General features: G+C 33.3%; 1 protein-coding gene across 1 annotated transcript; it reads right to left on the bottom strand.

Annotated features, from left to right (window-relative positions):
• Positions 1-1059: 1059 nt before the first annotated feature.
• Positions 1060-27120, bottom strand: LOC149076845 (AP-5 complex subunit zeta-1-like). The gene is made up of 19 exons (XM_089244563.1): positions 26846-27120; positions 23989-24178; positions 22102-22148; positions 20021-20118; positions 19545-19709; positions 19229-19324; positions 17409-17507; positions 17263-17300; positions 16977-17157; positions 15660-15838; positions 13542-13625; positions 11623-11813; positions 10694-10798; positions 7483-7605; positions 7256-7388; positions 6568-6747; positions 6193-6347; positions 4695-4742; positions 1060-1447 (listed from the first exon to the last, which is right to left on the bottom strand). The coding sequence occupies exons 1-19, from the start codon at positions 26956-26958 to the stop codon at positions 1345-1347; spliced, it is 2328 nt and encodes a 775-aa protein (XP_089100689.1). The 5' UTR covers positions 26959-27120; the 3' UTR covers positions 1060-1344.
• Between the last annotated feature and the right edge of the window lie 647 nt (positions 27121-27767).

The raw sequence follows: 27767 nt of genomic DNA on the forward strand, positions 1-27767 counted from the left end.
CAGCCCTGGCTTGTGGTTTATATATAAAGTCTACTCTCATTAAGTCAAACCCACTCAATATGATATAAATATTTTTCACATTGGACATTATCAAATTGTTATCAATTGTTGTTATTTGATTCAAAATCTGGTTAGAATGAAATATTTGTAGTGTTTTTTTCAACTTTTGTCTTAACGAGATTCTACTGTAATAGTATAATGCCAAGCGTTATAGAGAAATGGAATACAATTAAGCTTTTGAGCATGGGTGCATGAGCTTTTCAGATTGCAGGTTATTTTTCGCCCAGAAATACTTTTGAGGGCTGTATAATAAGAACAATATATTAATGTATGAATGCGAAGAGCTGGACACTACGGAAAGCAGATTGAACGCAGTTGCTTCCTTTGAACTTTGATGCTGGAGAAAGATGCTTAGAGTTCTATGGACAGCTAAAATGACTAATACATCAGTTATCGAAGAAGTCAAAGCTGACTACTCTCTAGAGGCAAAAGTCACTAAACAAAACCTATCTTACTTTGGTCATATAATGCGTACAGAAGGCTCGCTATAAAAAATGATAATGCTTGGAAGAATGGAAGGAAAAAGAGGAAGAGACAGACCATGCACCAGATGGACAGAGGAGGGTGCACCTCAGTGGCATGGTGGTAAGATGCTCGTCTACCACCGAGAAGGTTGCCATCACAGCCCCAGGTTCAAGCCTGAGGGAGGATAGAGATAAGATATTTTCCCTAATGAGCTTGAAAAGACCATCGATGGATAGCGCCTTCCTTTCCAACCCATCTCATTGATGATAGTAAATTGCAATATAGCGATATGGCCAGAGTTGGTGTTTAGGGGAAAAGATAGATAGAGGAGGTGTTGCAAAGCACCGGAATGAAGCTAGCACAACTGAGACATGCTGTGAATGGCAGACCAACTTGGAGAGCCATGATCTATAGTCACCAACAGTCAGACTCAAGGGTTCCTAACAACAATAAGAATGCTTGTAATTGTGGTGGTGCACCAATTTAATTTATTATTCAATTCATTCCATGAAACACAACTGAATACACTAAAAATATATATAATTGGTTTATTTCTTTTACAATAAATATTTACAACATTAGTAGAGATGTTGGATGCACACACATTATATAAATTATATAAGATGAATTTCTGGTAGTTTTCATACAAAAAATATATATAATGTACAAGTAGATGGGGCTGGATTGCAATTCTAAATTATTCTATACATCAGCCGAATTCTTATTTCATTGTAACAAATTCTCATCACTTTATAATCAAGGCCTAAGAAAATTAAAAAGGTCTATAAAAACTAGCAATTTTACCTATGAACAAAGTAATTACTTGGCTTGTTCAAAATCCATCAAATGCTTTTCTTTAACACCAAGAATAGCAGTCACCGCTCTTAAAACAAATGGTAGAGAAGTGGCATCACAATGTAACCTGGTGAATTTTTGGTGAAAAAAATGGTTTGAATCAGATATAGGAATGACTCGAATATCGAATCAAACTTTCCCACAGGAAATAATGGAAACTCAAATAATTTGTTCCACAATTATTCATTCACATAAAAATGGCAAATAAAAACGGCACTCAATCAATAATACAACACAATAATAATATAATAAACAACATATATATATATAGTAACGCCATGAATAAACATGTGATACGGTAATGTTTACAAATTAACTTTCTCTAAATAACGAAAGAGAGGAGGACTATTGTTTAGGACGATTTATAGACTCACTGTTGCCTGCAAACTTATTCTTTTTATGTGACTTAGAAAAAGAACCTATCCAATGACACTGTTGCTTTTGCCTCCTTTTTAGGATTTCTCAGAAATGGGCAATTGCGTTGTCGTTTGACAGATTCACAGTCGTTTGCTATACTTCTTCATTGCATTTGAAGTGAGGACTTCTCCCTTCTCTCTTCTTCAGACCAGATACCCCCCATGAACTCTTGCTGTTGCAAGCAAAGGAGATCTATCAGTTCATCTATGGTCAACTCCAGGTCATATTCTACTACTAGTTTGTGAATGTCATCCTCATGCACATCCAGCCTCATGGTCTTCCTCAAGGACACAATGTCTTCGGCAAATGTTGGCTCCTATTCATGAGCTAGCTTATCAAATTCATCTTCAATAATGCACACAATGGACCCACAGTTTTCTTTAAGCAGAATTAAAAAAGCCTCACATACGTGCGCTAGATAGAACAATGCTACATCTAGTTTCATATTGTAAACAGTCACGCTCGCATGTGCGGTTTTTTTTTTCTTTGAGTGAGGCACACTGACCAAAGACTGTAGGGAAGAATATCACCCACAATTCCACAGTGTGTGTGGACGAAAGCGAAAAACTATCAATTCAGCTATGATAACATGAAGGTAAATAAACAAAGCGCAAAATATATTTGCTCATAATGCGAATCATTGCTCGTTAATCAAAGTTCCACTGTACGTCTTTTTTGTTTGTTGGGGTATAGATGTCCCATTTTTTTATTCGCCTCACCAACACTAGTTTATTACCCAGACAGTTTTTTTACTGGCTATTTCAGTGGTTAATTTTGTTTAATGAAATTTTTAATTTAAGATTTCTGTGAATTATGACTAGACAGCAACATCAAGAAGAAAACCAACAATGAAGGCAAATAGCAGGGGAAAACACAAAAAATCCTGACATGTTTTGGGCGCAACATGGATACCATCTTCTGAGGAGGAAAAAAAAGTCACTCGTTTTCTTTTCAATATGCTATTAACAGGAAACGGATTTCCATTTCCCTGTGTTTTTGAATATTAGTCACTCAACTACACTAGAAAATGATATACATGAATAATGAAAAAAATTGCAATGAGTTAGAAATTTTCAAAAGTAAATAAATTTAGTTTCAACAGCAAGGACATACTAAACTTATTAAATATGACAAAAAACTTCTTTTTATCATCATCAAAATGAAATAAAAACTTTTTCAAATACAGAAAAAATAAGCAAATAAATAACTTCATACCAAATGAATATAGACTGATTTAATAAAAATTTTGTTTATATGTTTAAACTACTGAATCTTAATGTAATAGGGAAACTAATGAAAAGGTTGTACTTTATTCATATTCCAATTTTGCTTCATCAATTCCTCCAAAACCCATTACTCACAGATTAGTTTTGATGCAATAAATTGAAATACGATGAATAATTAATTCATCAAGAAAAATACAAAAATAACAAATCTTACATTTAATTTTAATTACCCTAAAATATAGAATTCATTCAACCATAATACAGGATATCCTGTAAGTCCTAATTCTGCCTTTATCTCATCAATCATTCATTGTAGAGGTATGGTTCCGATTCGAAAAATTATAAAAATATGATCCAGAATCATTCTATACTAGTTTTGAGAGTGAAAATATAGTGTGTCATAAAATAAAAAAATCTCAATTTTAAGACGTTGACCTCACCCCTTAACTTCCAATTGGAAAGTTGTTACCCCGTCTCTCCTGAGACAAACAAAAGAAATCAAATGTCTAATTGCAATATTCACTGAGTTATTTGAACTCAAATATCAGAGAAAAGTTGGGAAATAACAGCATAAATGAGGGGAAAGAAGTGTTGCCCATTAGTGTATGCTATTCCTTCCCAGTTTTTGAATTCGACTATCTCAGTGAATATTGCGCTTAGAAATATGTTTTTATTTTTTTGCTGGCCTCAGGAGAGTCAGGGCAACAACTTTCTTATTAATTGAAAGTTAGAGGATAGGGCGGACCATATAAATATTTAGATTTTTCATTTTATGGTGCACTGCATTTTCTCTCTTGAAACTGGTACAGAGTGATTTTTAAACTTTTTAAATTGGAACCATACCTCTACGATTAGCGGTAATGAGATATGGCCAAATTAGGACTTACAGGGCACCCTGCACATTCTTTTCTTTTTAATCAAACCTGCTTATCTGAGTGCATGACAAAATAAGTGACAACATTAACCCTTCGAGCGGCACTAATGAGATGTATCATCTCCTTAAAAACCTCTTATTTTAGCATTGACAAGCTCAGATATGTTTTTAAGTTTGTTTCTAAATGGAAAACTTTTTCTTATACCCCATCTTTTCATCTCCTGAAAATAGGAAGAAAGCCTACTTCATGAAGAAAGAGTTGACATATTTAGGGGAAGTCTTGGTGATTTCTACTGTGCCTTGGAAAAAAAAAGAATTTTTGAAGCTGAGATATAAGCAGGGGTGGCTCTAGCTCACATGCCGCCCAGATGAAAATCTCATGGGCCCCCCTCCCCCCAAAGATGTCCCTGGTGAAAGGGCTGAAAGGGCTTTAGCCAAGGGGACTCTGAGATGAAACTGATCTTTCATCCAGAAGAAGCTGCATACCATTGCTTAACCAACAATATTTACTTGACCATACGTCCATGTTTTCTGAACATTTCTGTTGTCAAGGTATGGCTTAAAAAAGAGTGACAATGTGTGGGTTGTGGGAATTTTTATCATTCCAAAATTTAAAAAATTTATGTATCTAAAAAAAAAGCTTAGGTTGCTGCTCCTTACAACCTGCAGACCAGGTGCACCGAACCCCTTTCATCCTCACTTAAACCGCCTCTGGATATAAGATACTTGTTAGATTCAGGATCATATAAGACATGAATAAATAAGATACGTAACAATGAAATGGAGAAGATACATACTTTCCTGATTCCAAGTCTTTTGCTGGACTCAATACAACTGATGCAACACTGAGGAAAAATTTTAAAGTGTGTGTAATACTGTACGCAATATCAGAATTTTCATGCATCAAAATACAAAGAAATGAAAATTTATCAGGTATTGAAAGGAATTTACATTGAAGCATCAGAAAGGTGCATCATAAGATATTAGAAAATTTGAAAGAAACATTTTCCCATGCACAATAAATCTGTGCCAATAAGGGACAAAGACTGAATGAATGAACACCAGAACTTTGCCACTGGACTTATCCCGTTGCCGAGATCTCTTCCAGCCCAGCTTCCTGGCAGAGTCTGGAACATAGGAGGGGATATGGGAGTCTAGAACTGGAAGGGACAAAGACTGTAAATCGTTACTCATCATGATCTGTCAGAATGAGGTCCAGTCTTGCATGTATTGCCGGAGAATTAGATTTATTTTTCCCCCCTTGAATCTTTGGACCCATGATAAATAATTTTCATATGAAAAAAGTTTTTTACAGGTGAAGCAACATTATGGCCCCCATATCCTGGGAAAGGACCCCCCTTAAGCCAAACTTTTCACAGGCTAGCTTTCGTTATGGAGGGGAATGAGCCTGGTGCTCAGATCAGAAGAGGTAGTATAACCAGGGTAGTATTATCATATCATTTGTCTTAACGAAATCTACCCGTAGACATCAGAAACACTGATATATTCTGAATACTTCCTTAATTTTGTTCTGCAACTTTTTTTAAACACACCCAGTATTGTCAGATGATTTAAAAGACCTATTCACATCAAAAAGTCAAAAACATGAACAATTCAAAAAGCTGTTGCAAAGCTTTACTTTGATTAAGTTATTAAAATAAATGCTTGAAGACAATCCTTGATGAAAGTTTGAAAATCCTAATGTATGTTTTAGCTCACAATATGCGTTGACTCTTCCTGCTTTAGCTTCTGGCTATTATTCTATCCGCTGAATAACAGGTGGAAAATGTAAGGCTATTCTTCATGGAGAAACTCCAGGTCATATTGTAGAGTTTAAAGCACTGATGTTCCTTCCTCTAAAAACGACACTCGAAACACATCTAAATTAGGGCTAAACAAATTTCAAAGAATTCACATACCCAGTCAGGCATGTATGTATGTAGCTTGAAATAATGAATGTCCAAATCAAAATTTTGTGAAGAATATTAGTAATATACTGAATTCACCTACAATTTATTTATATGCCCAGGTCAGGCATGTAGTCGAAAAAAATACACGGCTGATAAAAATTTTTACATGCCTAAGACTACAAGCATGTCTGCAATAGATTTGTCCAGCCCTGGCCCAAACACTTTTTTGCTCTTTCCATTGACTTTATTATTCATTAACTCAGTTTAAAAAAAAACATAATAATACAGATGTTAATGATAAGAAAACCATCAAAATCTGAAAATTTGAATCTAAATTATGTGTACACATTTTAGAATGCAAACATATAAGAAACAATGTGCATACTTTGGTGTCTTCAGGATGTTGAGAAGTTCTAATGTTCTTTCAATTGCTATCTTCCAGCTGCTTCTACACTGTTCCTCAAAGGATGTGAGTTGCTTGTGAGCTTTGCTCAGACACATTACAGCTCGGGGAACAAGATCTTGACTCCGAGCTGCTAGCTATAAAGTTAACAGAATTTTCATCGAAATATTTCTATACAGGTTTCACTGTACATATCAACTCTTATTCATATACAAATGATCATGAATAATCAGTTTTGAAATCCACTGCTGCAATAAAATCAGCAGCAAATTTGGTTTTCTCCCACATGAAGGCTATTATTAATGTCAAGGAAAAACACACAAAATAAGTTATAATAAAAATTAATGAATAAATTACCTTTGCAATTGTTGAAAGACAGACATTCAGTAATTTTAAGAATATATCATCACTTGACCAAGTCAAAGAACTGATAATTTCATAGACTGTAGGCTCGATGTGACTGAAAAAATGGATGATAACTTCAGGGCGACAAAGTTCACTGTATTCTACAGAGGCATATTCACCAACTGCCCATACCTATGAGACAGATAATAAATAAATGCCATAAATATGGCAAAATTTTGCTTGAAAAAAAAGTTTGTTCATGTTTCGGTATAAACAATATTGTATGTATGTATGTTACCAATTAAAATAGTTTTAAGTTCTAATCAATATGATGAATAGTGATTTCCATTGTTTTTTTGGCATTAGTAGCCTCATTACAAGTAGAAAAATTTATTTTGTAGGAAATGATCAGGGGTTTGAGTTTAACAATTGGTGATTCATTCATATTCTGGCTTTCATGATTTAGTTTGGTATTATCTGGATAATGAATAGCATTTAAAATTTCCAGAATATTCCTAAAATCCAGGATCTACTTGAAAATTTTTAGATGCTTGACTATTTTGAGTACTAGAAATTTTTAAGTCAATGAATTATTAGACTCAAATTCTTAGAAAATTACTAATTAAAATGACTCAAAAATTATGTCAATTTGATTTTCATGAATTTCAATGATGAATAAATAAACCAAAGAAATGCATACCAAATGAATGAAACAATGGTTAGCTGTGAAGAAATTCTTCAGATGACCCAAAAATTCCGCTATAATTTTTTTACAATGAAAAATCACCACCGGATGCTTCCCGAAAAGTTGCACAAAATTATCAGCGAATACCCTGAAATAATTTTTTTTTCTTTTAAATATATTTGTTTGGAAAATGATTCTAATGGTGAATCGTTAATTCATCATAGAATGATAATACTACATGCCTTTGTACTTCACTGGGATAGTTAAAGACGGGGAATATCAAGTCTACTTTCTCCAGCATAGCAGGAATCAACAAAACGACTACAGATGGATCAGCATACTGATGAAAAGTAGAAAAGAAACACCTAGGAAGAAAAAAAGTAAATTTTTCAAGAAAAAATTTATATCAACACATAGCCCATATGAGGGTCATCCAGAATGTAATGACTGATTGCTCATTTCCACCACACAGGTCACACGATCTTCGTTATTCAAGGTCGTCCAGTTTCATAAACTATTCTTTTTAGCTTTCTGTGAGTACTGACTGGTGGCAAAAGTTAATTTTTGTCAATTTTGTGCTAATTTAAAATGACCTGTCTGTTTAAAAATTTAGCTGACTGTGAAGTGCAGGGAGTTATTTGATTGCCATTGACTTCAAACAGCAAAGAGTCTGTAATGAGTGATGGGTGTCCGATGCGAGTATTGTCATGCACATTAGTTTGTCCTTCATTAAACATTATATACACACTACCTTCTCACATTTCTTTCTGTCATTATTGCATCGCCACACACTTCCCTTAATCAACGACAAATTTCCCCAGGATTCACGGTGTTTGAGCATTTAAAAATCAAATAACTCCCCACACTTAACAGTTCGTGGGATTTTTAGCCAGACAGCTCATTTTAAATTAGCTCAAAATCCGCAAAAATAAACTTTGCAACTAATACCCATAGAAAATAAAGAGAATAGTTGGGGAAACTGGACAACATTGAATGGCAAAGATCATGTGACCTGCACAACAGGAATGTGCAATCAGTTGTTACCTTCTGGATGACCTATGTGTATAGAGAGAGATTTGAACATATTAAATAAATATTAAATATTTATTTTGAATAGACAAAGGCATTAAAATTAAACCATTTTCTTCTCAGTAATCCTATTTGCACAATGGAGGTAATTTTTTAAATTTTTGACTTAAGGCTTGTAGTTAAACTGAAATGTCTACAATTTTTTTTTCTAATTCACAGCTCTTAACGGTGTGGTTGGATCATTTTAATAGTAAAAATTACAGGTTTGCATCAGTTTCAATATAACCACAATAGTTTGCATTCATATTATTAAACTTTAAAATCAATCTTGAATGAAATAGGTGAACACAATGAGAAAGTATTTAGCTATAAAATTATCCTATGTGAAAATTCAGTCATTTAAAAAAAAATTTATTTCACGTGATGACGACACCATAGCCATTAATTTTAAAATATACCAGCCAAAAAGTTACAAGCAAAAATTGTAAATAAAATAAAAACTATATTATAATCCTTATAAAGTTCAAGAAGGTTTTAAAATACAAATTTTGGAATATTTATATTTTTACATTTTTACCAAAAAACCTCTACAGAAAAATAAATGCTTGATTGTGACTATCAAGGTGATGAATAATCTACAGTACAGCCTCGATAATCCAAGGTGGATGGGACCAAGGCCACCTCGGATTATAGAAAAACTCGAATTATCTGAAAATTAATAAAAAATGCTTTAAATATTGGTTTTAATTTAAAAAAAAGACGAGCAAAAGCAGTACTAGCATACTTACTGCATTTATAACATTTTTAATTGTTTTGCCTCTAGCCAATCTTTTAATGTTTTTACAGCTTCAGACTTTGAAATCATTTTGCATCACCTCACAGAGATTACAAACAGCACAAAATAGAGATCTTAGCCATATGATTTGTTTCAAAAAATGAAGAACGTGAAAAGGGTGCAAGGGCAAGAGAGTGATTAAGAAGAGTTGGGGATGGGATTGATGGTGAACAACGCTGAAACACTGATAGTTTTCAACTGCCTTTCCAATGATTTTATGTAAGCAATTAGGGGGACAATACCTCATTGTTCACCATTATGAAGAAAACGGTCAAACTTGCTCCTCTTTCTCAGTGACCCCTCCCCCCTCCATCCCCAAAAGTTGAAATGGTCTATGTCCATTCAAAGGAGTCTAATATTTTATGACACCAGTTACCCATTATAGGGCTGCGGCTGCCTATTCCCCTTCAAACTGATATTACTGTATAATGTATGTATTATGTAGTATTCCTGGAAAAAATAAAGAAGTTGGGTTCTTGGAGGAAAAAAGATAGAGAGAGGATGGCAAAAGAAGAAAATTCAAAAATTTTCAGCGCCTCAGATTATCCAGAAACTTGAACTTTCGAGGCTCTGATTTTCAAGACTCTACTGCACATAAATTAATAATAGTAATTTAATTTACCTTTCCTTAACTTTATTAGAGCTAATTAATTTTTACCAGTGTTAAATAAATTAAAAATTAAAATTCTGACAACCATTCTTTTGGGTTACTAGGCCATTATCCAGAATAATGACTTAAAAGAATTATGTGGTGTTTGGAAATCCAAAGTTTACATGTGATTGGAACTATAAATTCATTTCTGCAGATTTAAAAATATTGCTTTTATCATCATTAAAAAATAACAATGTGATTGTTATTGCAGTTCATTCTAATTCAGCTGATACACCAACAAAGAGAATTGAAAGTTCTTAAAAATCAATAACTTCAGCTATGGAAAAAAAAAACCCACCATAAATATTGAAAGAACTAAGTAAAACTCTTCATGAATAAAATTTATAAATAAATATTTTTTTTCTTCAACATTGGAAGCAAAACATATGAATACTTAGAATGAGTAGTATTTCAATACCTAATTTTAACACAATCATCAAACATAAATTGGCAATTGAAAACAATGAATTAAGTTAGTGAAATTACTGTTACTTCTTTTCTTTTCCTTTCGAACCAAGCACAACTCTGGTCTATGGCCATGAGCAATTTACTACAGAGCGAGTTGTGCTGGAAGTGTAAGTGTGTGTACCTAACAGTCTGAGCTCATACATAGGGTTGTGTGTGAATTTTTAGTGCTGCCGTCTATATCTCAAATTTTGAATGAAGTGTAATATTGAATATTTGTGCCATTGTAGGCCTGTTGCTCTCTTTGGCGAGACTTTTTAACGGGTAGATCGCGCGGCTCACATAACTACTATTACTTGTAGAAGGATTCATTTTATCTGTATTATAAGTGTACAGATGAATTTGTCCCCTTCCCTTCGCAAACTGGATATATTTGATAATCTTTTGAAAATGAATCATATGATATTAAGCTGATTTGATTTATGCCACAGAAAAAAAAATGACGACCTATTATTGAATGTATTGCACTTACTTTAATAGAGTAACACATGCATTCGCACATGCAACCACACTAGGATGTGAAACCACTGGGGACAGAATTTTATTCCAGCTTCCTAAATAATCACAGAATGTTTCTCTACATAGAATAAAGAAAATAAAAGAATGTCAATCATACACACACATTCGCATATTTTTCATTTAAAAAAATTATATATATATATATATATATATATAAAACTTGGTGTGCACTAAGCATATAACATGAAAATTTAACTTGAATTAGAATTCCAGCAGCAATACAATAATTTAAATAATTATGGATAGATCTTGGAAAAATGGTAGACAATGGAATTTTTTTAATGTTTTGCAATAATAATAAAAACTAAAAATATGAACATGAATAAAATGAATAGCTTATTAGGTTTTTAAGGCTGTCGTTCGATGAATAAGATTCCCTCAGGCTAAAGGGGGGCTGTTGTTAGTTTGAGTGTTGGTTCGACATTTTTCTAACTCCAGTTGGTGACATAATTAAAATATATTAGGCAAAACGGAATGGAATGAATAGAACAAAATCTGGGCATTTTGGATGTGTAGTAAATTACCAATCCCAGCAAATCAAATTAAGCAGGGTCAATCTAAACATTTTGCAGCCATTCAAGGTCAACAGTAGTATACATATTTTTTATTCTGCTCTGTTCATTTCAATTAGTTTCAATGAATACTTTATGAAACACCTCTTAATGATGCCACCTTATGGTGTTTTAGATGCACTGAGCCAATACTCAAACTCACAATGGCGATTTAGCCAGAAAATTTCAGTCAATGAATCAAATTTGCTTAAATTAATTAAAGAAGAGTGTAAGAAATGAATGGCATCTAATTTCCTTATAACAAAGTAAGAAAAAACAAGAAACAATTGTCCACACCTTTTTTTGTACCAAGTTCCATTCTAATTATTACCTTTCAGCATTGCTTCCAGGACTACTGCATTTTCTTAGTGTATAATTAAGAATAGGGCGATATGCGTGTTTTTTCAACATCTCTTTCAAAGGTACCTCAGTCCCTCTGACATCATCCATTACCATATATTCGCTGCTTCTCGTGAACAATACTGCAGACAACCAAGGAAGATCTACAATTGTGTGGAAGATCTAAAAATGAAATAAGTGCATTTAGAAAAAAATAAGTCCAGCTTAATTTCTTTTTGTATCAGGTATTTTTTTCTAGATTGAATATTTTATTAATTTTTAATTTAAAAAATGTTGAAAACTTTAAAAATATGAAACACCAATAGCTAAAAAACAAACCTGTTAATATGGCACCACTAGTACTAAAAACATCATAAATGCATTCCTACATAATTTGTGTGCTAGTCGTATAATAAGTACAAATAATTCTAATAAAAATGAAGGAAAAAACAAAAACTTTCATCAAAGATTAGCTGTATAGAAAAGCATACATCCAATCTAAATTAGGCCTATATTCAAGAATTGGCATTAGGCTATGCTATTTGAGTCCGAATATATTTTAGAGTTGCTATATATAAGTGTTCTACTTCTGATGAGGTACACAGATGATGCATGCAACTTGAAAAAGATTAAGAACTTCTGCAATTTAACCCTTAAATGCATAGCTTTGCATAACTGCAAAGGGTTCTTTAAACATTCATTACTGCAACCATTTTGAAGATAAAAATTCAGAATCGCTTTTCTACATAAAGTGTCATAGTCATAGTCTTTTCATATAGTATTTCAAATTTGCTGGTGGATGTCTGATTAACAACTCTTCGCTTGTTGCAGAGCATATGTGGTTATGATTTCACTAATTTGCTAAAATAATTTATTTTTAGTTTGTTTTTACCTTGAAGTTTGTAATCCGAATTTTTTTCTTACTGTAGTTTAAATCACAAAGAAGGAGGGAAAGCAATATTACTTCAATACATTTATTTTATGTATGATTACCAAGGCTTTGCATCTTAAGTAAAGCCCTTTATAAGTAGTTCAATTTCAAATAGATTTTTCTGAATGATTTTTCCGGCTTTCAAAAATAAGTGTCCTTTGCTATGAAAAAAATCATCAGCTCAAAAGAAAAATATTAAAAGGATATATATATATATATATATATATACATAATATTAAAAAAAATATTAAAGGAAACGTCTCCCAGTTTCTTCTTTGCCCGTTGACATACATAAAATTAAACACACATCCGATTTCTTTATCCTTCATTAATACTGGAATGTTTTTGCCACATGCATGCCTGCTATGATTTACTGTCTAATCTTATACATAAATATTGTTTCTTTCTACATACATTAACTATACATAAATTAACATTAACTAAAATATTGCTGATGTAAATTTTTTTTTTTTTTTTGCCTTTATTCTTTCCCCCTTCATGTAAGTTATTTTTTTCTCAGAATTTGTAATAACCAGTAAGAGCAATTTAGCACCTTGCTTATTATTATTATTTTTCTTCTGTGTTTGTGTTTTTAAACAACTAATAAAGTGTAACAAATAATAATATAAAAAGCGTTCCAGAATTGTTTTTTAAGTGTTAAGCACAAACTGCCATATGTTCAGCATCCCAAAAAAAGTACCTTAATTATTGCCTACCCTTGTAATATTAAATGTACTTAGAAGAAATAAGTGATGAAATAAGTTTTACATTTTGATACTTCGAGTACATAATTGAATGGTTTAGTAAAATAAAAATACATAGTAAATTTTCAAATATATTTCAGGAAATATCTCTCTTATAAATAATTTAAACTAAATAAGGAAGAGCAATAAATGAAGCACTCACTAACAATTTGCATATAAAAATGAAATGAAAATTTGATAATGAAATGTCAAAATAAACTAGAAAAAAAAAATCACCTCTATTGATGTTTGTTGTGTCATGAAGGCAGGTAAGAGTTGCACAAAATCATCAGTATATGTTGTTGGCCATCTTGCAAGCACCTGGTTAAAATGAATGACTACGATTATCATCTCGGCATTGACAACAAAAGTTGACACAATTTCTTTTCACACTAAATATAAAATGTGAAGTTTTTGTGTATGAGCAATAATTTACTAAAGAAATAGCAAATACAATAGACTCTCAATAATCCGGTCGTACATTAATATAGCCCGACCAGTAATCAGGCATTTTTTTGCCACTCTGTAGTTCTCTCGCCATACCACTTACTTAAGGGAAAAACATACGAGTATAAAAATGTCCCACAAATATGCAAACAAGATAAAAACAAAGACAAATAAAGAGCACGACAAATGAAAAAAAAAGCAGGATAGGTTGTGTGTGTGTAACCTCAAGGGATTATACATATGGATATGCCCCATATAAAGATCTTGTCTATGAGGAGTGTTAGCTCCTCGCGAAAGTGGAAAAAGGGAAAATGTCCCCACATTTCTCTGCATGTGTCTCCAGCTTAGAAGAAAACAATACAAACAATATTCTATGTATTGCAACCCATCAATAATTGCATCAGTTCAGTTTTTGCTTTGATTTGATTGTCAGTCTTCTTCATTTGTGATAGAGTTCTGTTTGCATCTCTGTTGTTTCTCTTGAGTATAATATCATTGCAGTCAAAACATTCTCTCTCCTTAAAAAATGAGATTATTAAGAAGCTTGAGCAAGGTAGGAAGTTGGTTGACCAAAGAATTTATCGGCGACCTATACATACCATAATTTTCATACCATACCAATTTTCCGGGACATTCCGATTTTTTCGTTTGTAAATGTGCTATCCCAAAAGCACTTTGCGGAAAGCTTTTTTCGATTTTAACTAGGCAATATTGACCATTAACAAATTTTTTTCGTAAAACATAGTTACAATTTTCCCAGTGTATTGACATAATTTTATTCCATGTTTTTAATTTTTTAAGAAATATACAATTTTGAAATCTAGTGATTCTAAATCAACCTTTAAAAGTACTAACTTGATATCGTCCGCTGCATGCCTGAAGCACGAATGCACAAATTTTCCTTTTTTTTTAATCAGCTATTTGGATACCTTGTTTTCCCATCCAAGTTGTGCCTGAAACGTGAATGTGTATCCCTTTTGAAACTCATGTTACAAAACATTTTAGGAAAATAACTTCCATAAAGTAACATGGGTAGAGTAAACATTCAAACGTTATTCCCCTGTTCTTTTTTTGCAAGGACATTGCACATTCATGATTCTGGCATGACAGAGCCAATTTATTGATTATTGTACAAGTAGAATTTGATGAAATTACATTGTATGATACATGGTAATTAGTTCAATTGAATAAAGGCATTCTTTAGTTTTGACATTTTTAAAATAAAAATGAATTTCTTAATTTGGAAGTTTTATTGTGAGAATCTCTCGCGAGAACCCCAACTCCCCACCAGTTCATTGATGTGACCTCCCAGGGGATTGCGACTCACTGCCCTAGATCAGTGTTTTTTAACTGTTGAAATATGACATAAGTCAAAATCTGTGAGTAGTTCACCATTTGATTTTTACCCATTTATTTCCCATTAGTATATGACCGGGCCTTCCACTCACAAAAAAAAAAAAAAAAAAAAATCAACCGAACCGCAGGCCTAAGGTTGAGAACCACTGCTCTAGATGACATTTTCTGCAATAAGTAAAATACTAAAAAAACTACTACTTAAGGTATCGTATTTCAACATGTATAAGGAAACCCTTTTTGCCAAGAATCGGGTCATAAAAAAGGGGGGTTTCCTTATACATAGATAGTATTATAGATATTAACAAATTACTCAATTTCTTATGATTCACGATGAGAGTGACTCTGATGATGATAATGAACTAGACGATGTAACTGATTATGATGTATCAGATGAGAGTGATGAGGGGAATCTAATGGTTTCTATAAAAAATATCTTTTTTTTACATCTCATAAAATATCTTTGATGAAAACTTTTTCCAAATTTTAAGCCTAAAACATCAGGGGAGTTCCTTACACACGTTAGAATATGGGTACTTTTAAAATCATACTAACCTTGAAAAATGATGGAAAATATTTCTCCAGAACACTGCTATGGTAGCAAAGCTGTGAGAGATTCTCTTTCATAAGATATATGATTTCAAATGCAGCAAAATTATCTTCATAACAAGTGTTAAGGAGATCACAGAAGATAAAAGGGTACAAATCATCATGTTTATACATCACAGCTGCACCTGCAATAATTTGACAAAATTTTAATTAATTTATTCATACAATAATTTTGGCAGAGACCTACGAGGATGCGATTAATGGTGACAGACGTAATGTTTTACATTTTTCGAAAATATAAAGGGCGTGAGTGAATCAACAACAGTGGAAGGGAGTAAGTTCCAAGTTAGTTATGGTATGTAGAAAGAAACTAAATTTGAAACAGTCTGTGGAAGCAGAGATAGGGTTTATCTTATGTGGGTGGTCAAGTTTGCTAGAGATATATGTTGGCTTGGAGGTAATACCAGAAGTATCAACATTTAGATCTCCATGGAGCATTTTAAACAGTATGGTCAATCCAGAAGAAAGACGAGTACTTAGAGGAAGAAGATTAAGTTCGCCTTTCAGTTTGAAAATAGACATAAAGGAGGACCAACTGTCATGGATAAAGTGGGCAGATTTACTTTGTATTTATTCCAGCCTCTCAATATTGCTATCAGTGTAGAGATTCCGAATTTTGGAAGCATGGGAGAGACCAGGAAAAATATAGGTTTGATAACAGAAGAGTCTAACCTCGCGAGTAGAATTTATTGAGACATTTATAGTAGATATAATCAATATGTTTATTCCAGCGCAGGACTGCTGAAATAATGACACCGAGGTATTTATATTGAGAAACCTGGAATATAGTGTGGTTACTGATAGAGTAAGAAAATTTCAAAAGTGAAAGTTTACATGAACTCTCATGAGAACCGTTCTAGTAATGTTGAGCAGTATTTGCGATGTGGAACACCATTGGGGAATGGAATTGAGATTATGTTAAGTTCTTGATCTGACTTGTGATTTATGGTATGGATTATGGTATATATGGTACAGATATTCGTGATTATGGTACTAATTGTCTAGTGATGAAAAAAAAAACCAAAAAGTTATTGATGATCCAAAAGATAATGATGGAAATTTTAAGGTTTTTGAAATAACCAAAAAATAAAACCGAGAATTTTTTATGCTTTGAGTAGAGAGATATTCACTTGATGGATTTTTTTTTTCAGCTCTCTTATATTCTTACGATAAATTACTGATCACTTTGATAATATGTTGTAAATATTTTTTAAATAATTAAAATCTTTGAATAAATAATAAAAAGTCCAAATATTATCTTACTATGGTGAATGAAGAACTGCATGACTGCAGTGACCACAGCTACATCTTTAGCTTCAGGGTGGTCCAGAACACTTTGCGACATTTCTTTATAAATTTGTTTCACAGTTGGAAGTATTATATTTATCAAACCTGGATCTGCACAGCAAATGACATCAAGGAGCAAAATTGCCTCAATCAAGCACTAAAAATTAATAAGTGTGACACAATACATAAACTGGGTATGTAATTTTTGAGAAAATTTTATTCATAGACAAAAATGGAAGTTATGGAAACAAAACAAACTTACAGCTTTTTGATATTCCATGATACCAGCTGATGATGCCTCTAAGAAAAACCAGATTAATATTCTTTAAATATTACTTAATCAATGTTTAAGAAAAATTTGCCATAGTATGTAATTACTTTTATTATAAAATAAGTAGTCATATTTACTTATTTTAGTTTGGTCAATCAGACGTAGGCAATAATCTCGAACAGTCATACTTAGATCTTCACTAACAATATCAGATAGTTGTGATGAGGAAACTTTATCTGCAAAATCGAAAGGAGAAAGTTATGGATTGCATATAAACTACATTGCAAAAATTTAAATTTTATAAATTACATTATAGATGGCCTCTTCTTAATACAGTGGAACTGCAGTTTATGAGTATAATGTGTTCTGCTAAAACATGCTTGTAAACCAAAATACTCATTTATATCGAAGCAAATTTCCCTACAAGAAATAATAAAAACTCAAATGATTTGTTCCACCAGCCCCAATTCTTTTCAAAGATAAAGTGCAGGTTAATTTACTTCATATTATGATGCAGAAGAGAAGGGCTTTACTTCATAGTCACTGTTCGCATTAACACACAAAAAGAAGATGAGGCAATCTTCTATGGGATGGTGCTATGAATGAACCCATGAGGCTCGGAAAGCAACCCAAATTCAGAACTGAGAAAGTTATACAGATTTTCTGGCTATTAGAATAGTACTGGATTGGATACAGGTTGTTGAGGTAAACAAAACACTTATGATTCTCTCATGAATATGCTAAATTTTAATTATCTGCAATTCATTGAAATAACATGAAAATATCTCTATATATATATATATATAGGTTGTATTTCACTTAAATTCACAATACTTTGAATTACTGGTGAAATATGTCATACATTAACAAATCAAACTTCTCAAGGTCTTCAACTCAGTAAAACAAAACAAAATCTTTTATATAAACAAGAAAGAAAAATTGACCCACTAGTATGAACAATTGATTTCATTAATGCAACAGCAGGAATAAATTTCATTTGAACACAGGGCTAGAAGATGCATAACTCTAAACGTATAAATGTTTATAAGAATGCACAAAAAAACTGATTCAATTCTGACACATGGAGGGTATACAGTGATACCTCAGCTAACAAAGATGGTTCATTCCGGAATCATGTTTGTTACCTAAAACACGATTTCCCATAGGAAAATAATTTAATTAGTTCCAGGCACTGCTCAAAATTTAAAGATAATTCTTTTAAAACACCAAGGTGTATGCTATGAAAAAGACAAAAAACTGACTCAAGGATAAAATTAACAGCTTCAGAATTGTATTAATTAAAATTTACAGGAAGATGGGATATGAATATCTTTTTATTTTGCACTATGTACACAACCAAAACCAGCTTTAGTTGACACAATTCAATCAAGTTAATAGGTGTTGAACACCATTTGTGTCCCCATCCATTTTTGATTTGGTCAGCTTATTTCTGTGTTTAATACATGCAGATGGAAAAAGATGATCTCCTAGAATTTCCAGACTATTCAGTTTGTTACTAAGTCTTGCACTGAAAGAATGCATGCTCTGAAAACATATAAGCTCTTCTTTTTTTTTTTTCTAATGCATTTTATATTAGCTGAATCTCCAGTTTTACATGAAATAGTTCAAAATCTTTCAGAAAGAGAAATATATCTGAAAAGTGATATCAAGGTGAACGTGAGTTGATTGGGCTTAAGTGACAGTAACTGTGATGATGACTAGAGCTAAAATTCAGCTCAAGGTGCGTCTGAATTTGAAATGAATCAGCCGAATATGTGTTCGTTGGCCAAGGCAGAAAAATCCCCTAACAAATTATTAGCTGGAAAATTTGTAAGCTGTGGCATTCATCAGTAGAGGTATCACTTTACAGTAAAATTAAAAAAATCAAAATTTCACAAAATGTATGGTGGAAAAAGAGGACAAAGTTTTATAAAAATATTATTTTATCAAAAAATACCTGAAACTTCCCCAGATCTGCTAGCACCCGTTAGCCAGGACCGTAACATTGAAAATGACTGAATGTTCAGAAATTGCTCAGCAGTTGTTACATTAGCTGAAATTATTAAACAGACACTTTTTAAAAAGTTAGCATCAGAAAAAAAAAATCTTTTAAAGCAAAAAACAGCTTTGTCTTATTCCTTTGTCTTTTCTAGTTGGTAAAAGTTTATTGAAAGTTTTTTTGCTATTGAAGGAGAAAAATAATATTTTACAAAGCTTAGGCAATAATATCAACTTCATAATATCATACATGTCACTATCAGAAAAAATCTTACAAAAGTTCAAAACAGTGAAAATATCTTTGATTTCAGTGCCATCAACTTCAGTAATGGACAAAGTGCTAGAACTTCTTTGGAAACGGGAGGTCTTTGTAACTTTTTTGGCAGCCATTGTACTCACAATCCAGTTTGGAAAACAACTTGATATATTCTTTACTGCATCTGAAAGAGTTCTGCATATAATTTGGTTTCCAAATTATAATATATGGGTTTGATATTTAAAAAAAAATCTCTACAAAAGAAGCTGATATCTAAAAAATGTGTGTATTGTAGCCCAGTGCAATGTGCACTGAATGTTTAAAATTTAATACAATAATTTTAAAACTCTTTAAAAAAACTGCTTCAATTTTTCTTTCATTTGTAAAGGTTGAGAAAATTTTTTCCCCTTAAAAATATAAAGATAGATTAAAAAATCTTATCATAAAACCAAGCATTCCAATGGAAAAAAGTTTTTCATTTAAGTTTTTTTTTACCTTGATCCAGTGGATTTTTACTAAAATGAGCAACAGCATTCAAGAAAGTCAGAATAGATTTTTGTTCCTGAGGATTTAATTGGTCGTTCTGGAGGGACCTAAAGTAAATATGAATTGTGACTGAAATCAGATTTGATAAAATTATTTTTTATAAATCTTGGAAAGTGATCAACACATGGATATGAACGAATTTTAAGTACAAATCTAGCAATATACAGGATGTTGCCTTGAAGTGGCGACAAACTCAGAGGGGTGATATTAGGCATCAAGAGGAACAAAAATTGTCATAGAGCATTATAATGCAAACCATGTTTAGCTGGTGAAAATTCCAAAAATGCTCATGAATGTGTGACGTTGAGTGGGACAAAAAGGCCAACAATAAGTAGAAAAAACATTTATTTGACAGCATGATTACAACACAGTCTGTGGTGTACAAAATAAAGTACAAAAAAGTAAAATAAATAAGTACAAATACCATTTACTTTACAGCATGTGCACCACAGTTCAATGTCAGAAAAGTAGACGAAGAGAAATTATTACATTGAGTTGTTCGAAGTTGTGGCTATGAACATTATTACACAGCCGACAGAGACAGACTAACCATTGTCTGAAGCACTCAAAGATAATGGGTGTGCTGGCGATGCCTGCTGTCTATTTTTTCAATTCTCACAGACTAAACATGGTTCGCGATACCGTATTCTGTGGCAATTTTTGTTCCTCTTGATGCTTAATATCACCCCTCTGAGTTTGTCACCACTTCAAGGCACCACCCTGCATAATAGAGCCTATTAAAACTGAATCGAAGGAAAATAAGAATGCATTTTATGCATTCACAAAGTTTGGCATTGTACACAACTATTGCAAAGAACTGTGGCATTGAAATGAAAATTTTACCCTTGCCTCAATAAAAAAAATGTGCACTCTTTTTTTTTTTTAAATATACTCAGAACATAGGTATTCTAGCTATTTTTGTAATAGTGAAGGTTCTGAAGTCAACAATCACAACACGACTTTACAATTACTAAGTAAAAAACCTTACTTAAAATTGTGATGCATGGGATAGTCATCTTACAAAGGGTTTGCTAAAAGAACAGTGCAAGGGCGCATAGGCGTACGCAGAACTTTCTCAAGGGGCATTTCAGATTTTTTTTCCTTCTGGGGGGGGAGGGGGGTAACATTTTTTCCTGTAAAATAACGCTATAATCTTGGCTCAACCCCTCCCCCCCCCCCCTTTAGCGTATGTCAATGCAACAGCGTACAGGATCTGAACTAGAGGGGGTCAATTCACTGATGCTAAATTGATACATCTGTGCTGTGTGTCAATTACTACACTTTAATTTATCTTCTTGGGGGCAGCTGCCCCTCTCTGCCCCTCGCTGGGTACGCCCATGGAACAGTGATATCTTGGCTAACAAAGGCCTTGGCTTACAAATTTTTCAAACATACTTATCATTTCCATCTGCATGTACAAGGCACAGAAACGACTTGATCAAAACACAAATGGATGGGGGATACCTACGAACTGCATTGGGTACAAATAGTGTAAAATAAATATATAAAATCAGTACCTTATTTTCCTGTACGTTCTAATTTGTCCAATTTTAAAGTTTTTCATTTTAGCCTTCAGCCAACTTTTGTGCTTTTTATAGTGCTACTCAGTGTTTTAAAAAACTTTTTTTTCAGTTCCTTGAATGAATGAAATGATTTTCCATAGATGGAAAACGGAAAATCTCGTTTCAGCTTACAGAGATTTTGGACTAACGAATGTGATTCTGGAATGAATTATCTTCATTAGCTGAGGTATCACTATATTTGGTTTTCCTCGTTCCTGAATCCCATTATTGACGAGCATCATACTTTTTGATAGAAGACAACATAGTCAGCACTGATTTTCGTGACAGAAGGGTAATTTGCTAAACCTTGCCAACATCAGAATTGGCAATAAGTGGAAAAAAAGGATGACCAAAACCTTGAATACCAGATAACCAATAATTAATAAATTAGATACTTTTTTTTTCAATCTTTATAAAATAAATATAAGGAAAAACGATTAATTTGAAAAAGAATCAAAATACACTGACCAAGTAAGTCTTCTGGCAATAAGTGAAACATCATTGAAATCAGTACCCTGAAAGATTGCAAAAAAAACCATACTAACATACACCATGTAAAAAAATAATACCATCCGATATATTCAAAAGTTCCACATGGAATACAATGACATGATTATAAATACAAGATGCAGCAAAATAGGGTACGAGTTCTGTGTGATAATTCTCACCTGAAAATCTATTATGAATTCAGAATTGTGATAACCTGTACATCACTCAAATTCCAATTTAATGAATCTGATAAGGCCCAACAGTTTCATTCGTTAAATCGGATATGGATATATGAATATAATCGGATATCAGAAGGTTGGTGCGCTAACCCCTCGATGTGGGACTCCCTGTGGTAGTAATCTTTTTCTGTGGTCATGTAGCTGTACCTGTTGTACCCATGACAGGAAAGTTTCTGACAAGGATGAAATGGGCAGCGAACTTGCGACACCTCTAAACATCCTTCGGTACTTTAGGCGAGTATCTTATCGACCTGGGCAACCATGCCCAACCCAATAACAGCAATAAAAAACCAATAACTATGAAAAATAAACTGCCCATAAAAATTATGGTTGTTTCACCTAAGTATATATAGATAGCTTCTTGGTTTATCCCAATATGTTTACAATATTTCTTTTTAAATGTGTCAATCATGTTAGAATTCAGACCTTCAGAAGGTAAGCTATTTCATTTATTCACAACTGTATTAGAGAAAAATTCCATGTGACACCACAGCTTAGAATTGTGCCTTACCAATTGATACTGGTGTCTTCTTGTTAAAGCAGTTGATTGACGATGTATTAATAACTCATGGTCCATTCTATACATCCCTTGTTGAAAATTTTAAATGCTTAATCATATTCTACCGACATCTATGCTTTTCAACTGTAAACATTTTGAAAAAAAATCAAGTCTTTCTCCAAATCATAAGCCTTGCGTGGCTCTTCTTTGCAACCCCCCCCCCCCCCACCACCCAAGTCAGTGTCCTTCTGTAAGTACGGTCTTCAAACCCTGATGGTATAGACCCCAGTCCCGGATGGACTAAGCCCCAGAAAAAGTGGATCACTTTAGGAGAAAAAAGGATCAATTTAGGAGGTATCCCATTGTTGCAATATTCATTGGCTAGGTCTCACCTTCTAGGATTAACAAGTGATAAATAAATTTTGAATTTCCAACTTGATCAGCGGCAATTTTAATGAACAGGCAACATTACCACTCATTTTTTTTCTTCACACCGGAACATTTCCTAAATTAAAATGTAGATAACTCCCTTTGGATTTGGATGTTGATCAAAAAATATAGTATTTAAATATTCTTCTACCATTCCCATGTGCTACTTGTGATAGGATGTGGGGGGGGGGGGCAAAGCAACCCTTCTCTATAGTGTGAAAAAGCACAAAAATTATATTTCTCCCAGACTGAAACCCTGTAAGTCCTACCCTTGTGGAGGAAGGGACCGTGCTGTTGTGCTATTTTCCACTTTTGTAAAGCAGTCCATTCGGGGAGGAATACATTTTCCTATCCCCTCTACTGCAAATTTAATAACTGTGGTAATGCTCCCTTTTAAAAATAAGCTCCTCAGATCAAAATACTTCTTATTCCAATGGTGAAAACCTTTCTTTACCTTCTTTCGTTACGAAAAATAGGAAATAATATTTAATTAAATATTATTAAATTAAATTAATATAATGAATTTTTTTTTAAATATTTAAAATAATTCATTTTCAAAGAAGTTTAGCAGAAAATTATGTTTGTTCTTGACTTTCTGATAACACAAAAACGCTTGTGCATTCTGTTTAGATTTTTAAAATGATCTTCTGATAATCATAGACATCTAAACGGAATGCACAAATGTGTTTCTTTGATTACCTGAGTGAAAAAAAGAGGAAGCGAGTTCAAAACTTGAGTCAATGACATTGAAGATAATACTTCCGTCAAATTGGGGATCGCTGGTAACTTTTGTAACACGACCACAGCTAAGAACCTATCCATAGGCAGAGTTTTATCGTCCAAAACCATAAGGAGTAACGAGTTGGAAACAGCATCTGCATCTCCACTTCTATTTACAAAAAAAAGAGAAGCACATGGTGGTAAGTATGAGATCTTTAAGCATAAGTTCCTCTGCGTACTATTTTTCTCAAAAACTACTCATCCGAATACAGCCAAATTTTTAGGATATCTTAAGGAGACCATGGGACTGAGATTTCAGAGTGCAATAAAAAAATAGCTCAATTGTTGACCACCAGGTGAATTATGGGCACTTTATTATTATTGCATTTTCATTTTTTCCATGGCTCCTATAGTGTATATAACAAGTTTCAATGTAATATATCCACCAGAACGAGCGCTACATTAAGTCTGAGGGGTAGTCAGTATATTGAAGGAACTGCATAGGAGTTATGTGTAAAAACAAAATACTCAGACGAATGTAGCACCCGTTTTGGTGGATATATTCCATTGAAACTTGGTATATACACTATATGAACCATGGGAAAAAAAGAAAATTCAATAAAAAAAAAAGTCAACACATTGAACTTTTTTTTTTCTTTCAAATTGAGCCAACTCAAGTCTATCACAATGGCCAATTTACTACCTAGTGAGTTGTGCCAGAAGTGTACATGTGTGTGCCTAACAGTGTACTGTTGTGTAGTTTTTCCAGTGCTGCCATCTATATTTCAGGAGTCAACTGGCAGTCAAAAATTTAGCTATTCTTTTATTAATAAATCTCTCTCCTATGGTCTCATTAAGATATTCTGAAATTTTGGCTGTATTCTGATGAGTTGCCTGCTTTCGAGGAAAAATTACTCCGAGTACAGGAACTTTAATTCATATCATCCATTCATTCATAATAATCAAAATTTTGAGTGTCACAATGAAACCTCTTTATAACACCATCCATAGAAGCCACAAAAAAATAAATAAATAAATAAGACTCCACTAAAATCTGATAAGCAGCATGATGGCAAAAGAGGGTAAAAAAATTCAACTACAATTCTAAGGCCAACTCCCTCAAGATATTTTGGGAAATCTGTACATTTCGAGACCCAGTGTTTCATTTGAGTGAGCAATTTAAACCTTTTATAGCTTATTATGATTTTTTATGGCAATTTCTTTTTAGTATGTTAGCGTTTTTAATCCTGATTGTTAATAGTGCCCATTTTCTTGCATTGGCGTTTTTCCTGTCATTATTATCATTGTGTTATATCCTTCGGTTTCTGTGTTGCCATTTTTTTTCTTCTTTTGCTTTCTTTCAAACCAAGCACAACTCTGGACTATTGCCATGGGCAATTTACTACTGAGCGAGTGTACCTAACAGTCTGGGTATGTATATGGTTTTGTGGCTGATTTTTCAGTGCTGCCATCTATATTTTAGAAGTGAAGTATAACGATTGAATATTTGCACCGTCTGTAGGCCTGTTGCTCTCTGTGGAGAGACTTTTTAATGGGGAGATCGGCTCGCATTCATGCCTTGAAGTTGGGAACCAAAGAAAAGCAGCCTACCACCACTGTGACAAAGGTAGGGCTCAAAACCCAGGGTCCTTACGATGCGAGTCTGTCACTGTAACTACCACAGTGGCCTTCCTTTCTTTTGTTGTTGGTTATCATTTGAAAGTGACGTCACCTTTAGAGAGGTCACTAGTATTTATATATAGCACCACATTTTAAATGAGTCCAATAGCATTTCAAAGCTTTTTTTTTTTTGTGTTTTTCACACACAATCAATGTTTCGGAAACTATGGTTTATACGTTCAATTGTATTTACCATTTTCCTTAATATCCTCCACCTTTTAAATGTAATAACCTGCCTGATACATAATATCCTTTCGTTATAATGATGGAATATCTTTGCCATAAAACTTTAAAAGCATGACGAGAAGTTGCCAAGAGTGAAACCGAGTCATGCTTTTGGAGTAAAGTAGCCAAAGAAAAAGGGGATTATACCAGGGCTAGATAATTCGTTGCCATGGTGACTACGAAACTGGCATTGGTGCCTAAAATTTTCTTTGTGTAGTTACTAAATTGTATGCTGAGTAGCACAAAATGTTTGGAATTTATAGCAGCATATCTGCCAACATGAAAGAGGGTTACCATGACCTAGAAAAGTCCAAAGAAACATTATTTTGGACCTTTTTCCTTTAGGTAAAACAATTTTTAATCAACTAGATTTTTTTGTGATTTATCCAGCCCTAGTTGTATGAAAGAATTAAACTGAAGCTGTTCCTAAGAAGTATGTTTTAACCAAGAAATCTGCTGTTAGAACCGACAGTTCAAATATAGATCACAAATTTCATTTTTTCATGGTACTTTTACGTTGTCGCAGGTCAGCTGTTGGCCACCCTTGATATATATGATACCATGTCATGACACGATATGCAAAAAAGAAAAATAACCATGGCTGCAGTTGCAAAGGCAAGTATCTCTGAAAGTTAAGAGGAAAAGGGATGAAACAGATATCCAAATCTTCAGTGAGTCTACATCTGTGTGTGGTTCAGCAGATGTTGAATCAAATGGGGTAATCTCGATGCACCTGGAAGTAGGGGGAGGGGGTTGCAATCCACAGAAATATGAAGTTTTAGATCCAAATACGGCCCTGACTTTGCCCTCCCTTCATTAAAAATGACATAATAAACCTTGTGATAAACATGAATTTGTAAGAAAGAAGCTTACGATTGCGAGAAACGTTTTTATTAATAAGGATTAATTAACATATTTTAATTTGTATTACGTTTGTAATTTCTCGCTCGTGAGAGCTCTGAACAATTGCCTCAGATAATCAGCTGTCAAACACTTCGGCGCTTTTCTCAACACTTCCTCCACACTAAGACTCTGTTTCTCCATCACAAAAATAGATTCTTTGTTCAACTGAGATTTGCACACGTTCAAAGAAAAGTTTGATCAGTTAAAAATTCATCATCATCGGCGAAATAGTTGACACGATTTTAAAAATTAATCATGTGGTTGTTGTTTACATAACGTTAGTTTTCGGACTAAGAACTTGACGAGTGCTACTTCATTCCAATTCGTAAGATAACCATGTAGAAACACTGCGTTTGCTGCCATCTATCAGTAAATATGAAAACTTCATTGATGTATTTCACACAGAAAAAAGACTTGTGCTGCTATCTATTGTATAAAAAGCAAACAAAAAAACTATGAAATGGTATTATTTTCGAACCCTAGATGGCAGCAAATTCATGTTTTTTTCTACTGCTGGTCAGAGCCGTCTTAATTATCGTCATCAAATAGATGGCCATGTGTTGAAGTGATTCAATCAACCACCCGCGTAACGAACTCCTTCAAAAGCGCCAGAAATTCAGAATTAATGAAAGATAATTCATATTCCAGAATTAACGGGAGATTATAAATTGCAATATTTAGAGATAGAACAATATATTTCAATGGAAAAATTGCCTGGCACGAAAACCCTTCTATATACTATCTGGGAGGCTTTGGCACGAACTGTATATTAAACCAGTCGCATGATATCCTTGAAATACGATATTACTGCCGTCGTGTGGCAGCTCCTTCCTCCCTCCAGTAAGTTTGATCAAAACCCACGGAGATTATTAGCTCCCAGAAGGAAATTCTAACCTCCTCCTAGGTGGAAACAGTTGTTATATTCAAAGGAAAACAGGAGTGTCGTTATA

This window comes from Pholcus phalangioides, unplaced genomic scaffold, assembly GCF_987345545.1.
Source record: "Pholcus phalangioides strain wild (caught in Gottingen) unplaced genomic scaffold, Ppha-v1.0 ptg000015l_1, whole genome shotgun sequence".
Classification (NCBI taxonomy): domain Eukaryota; kingdom Metazoa; phylum Arthropoda; class Arachnida; order Araneae; family Pholcidae; genus Pholcus; species Pholcus phalangioides.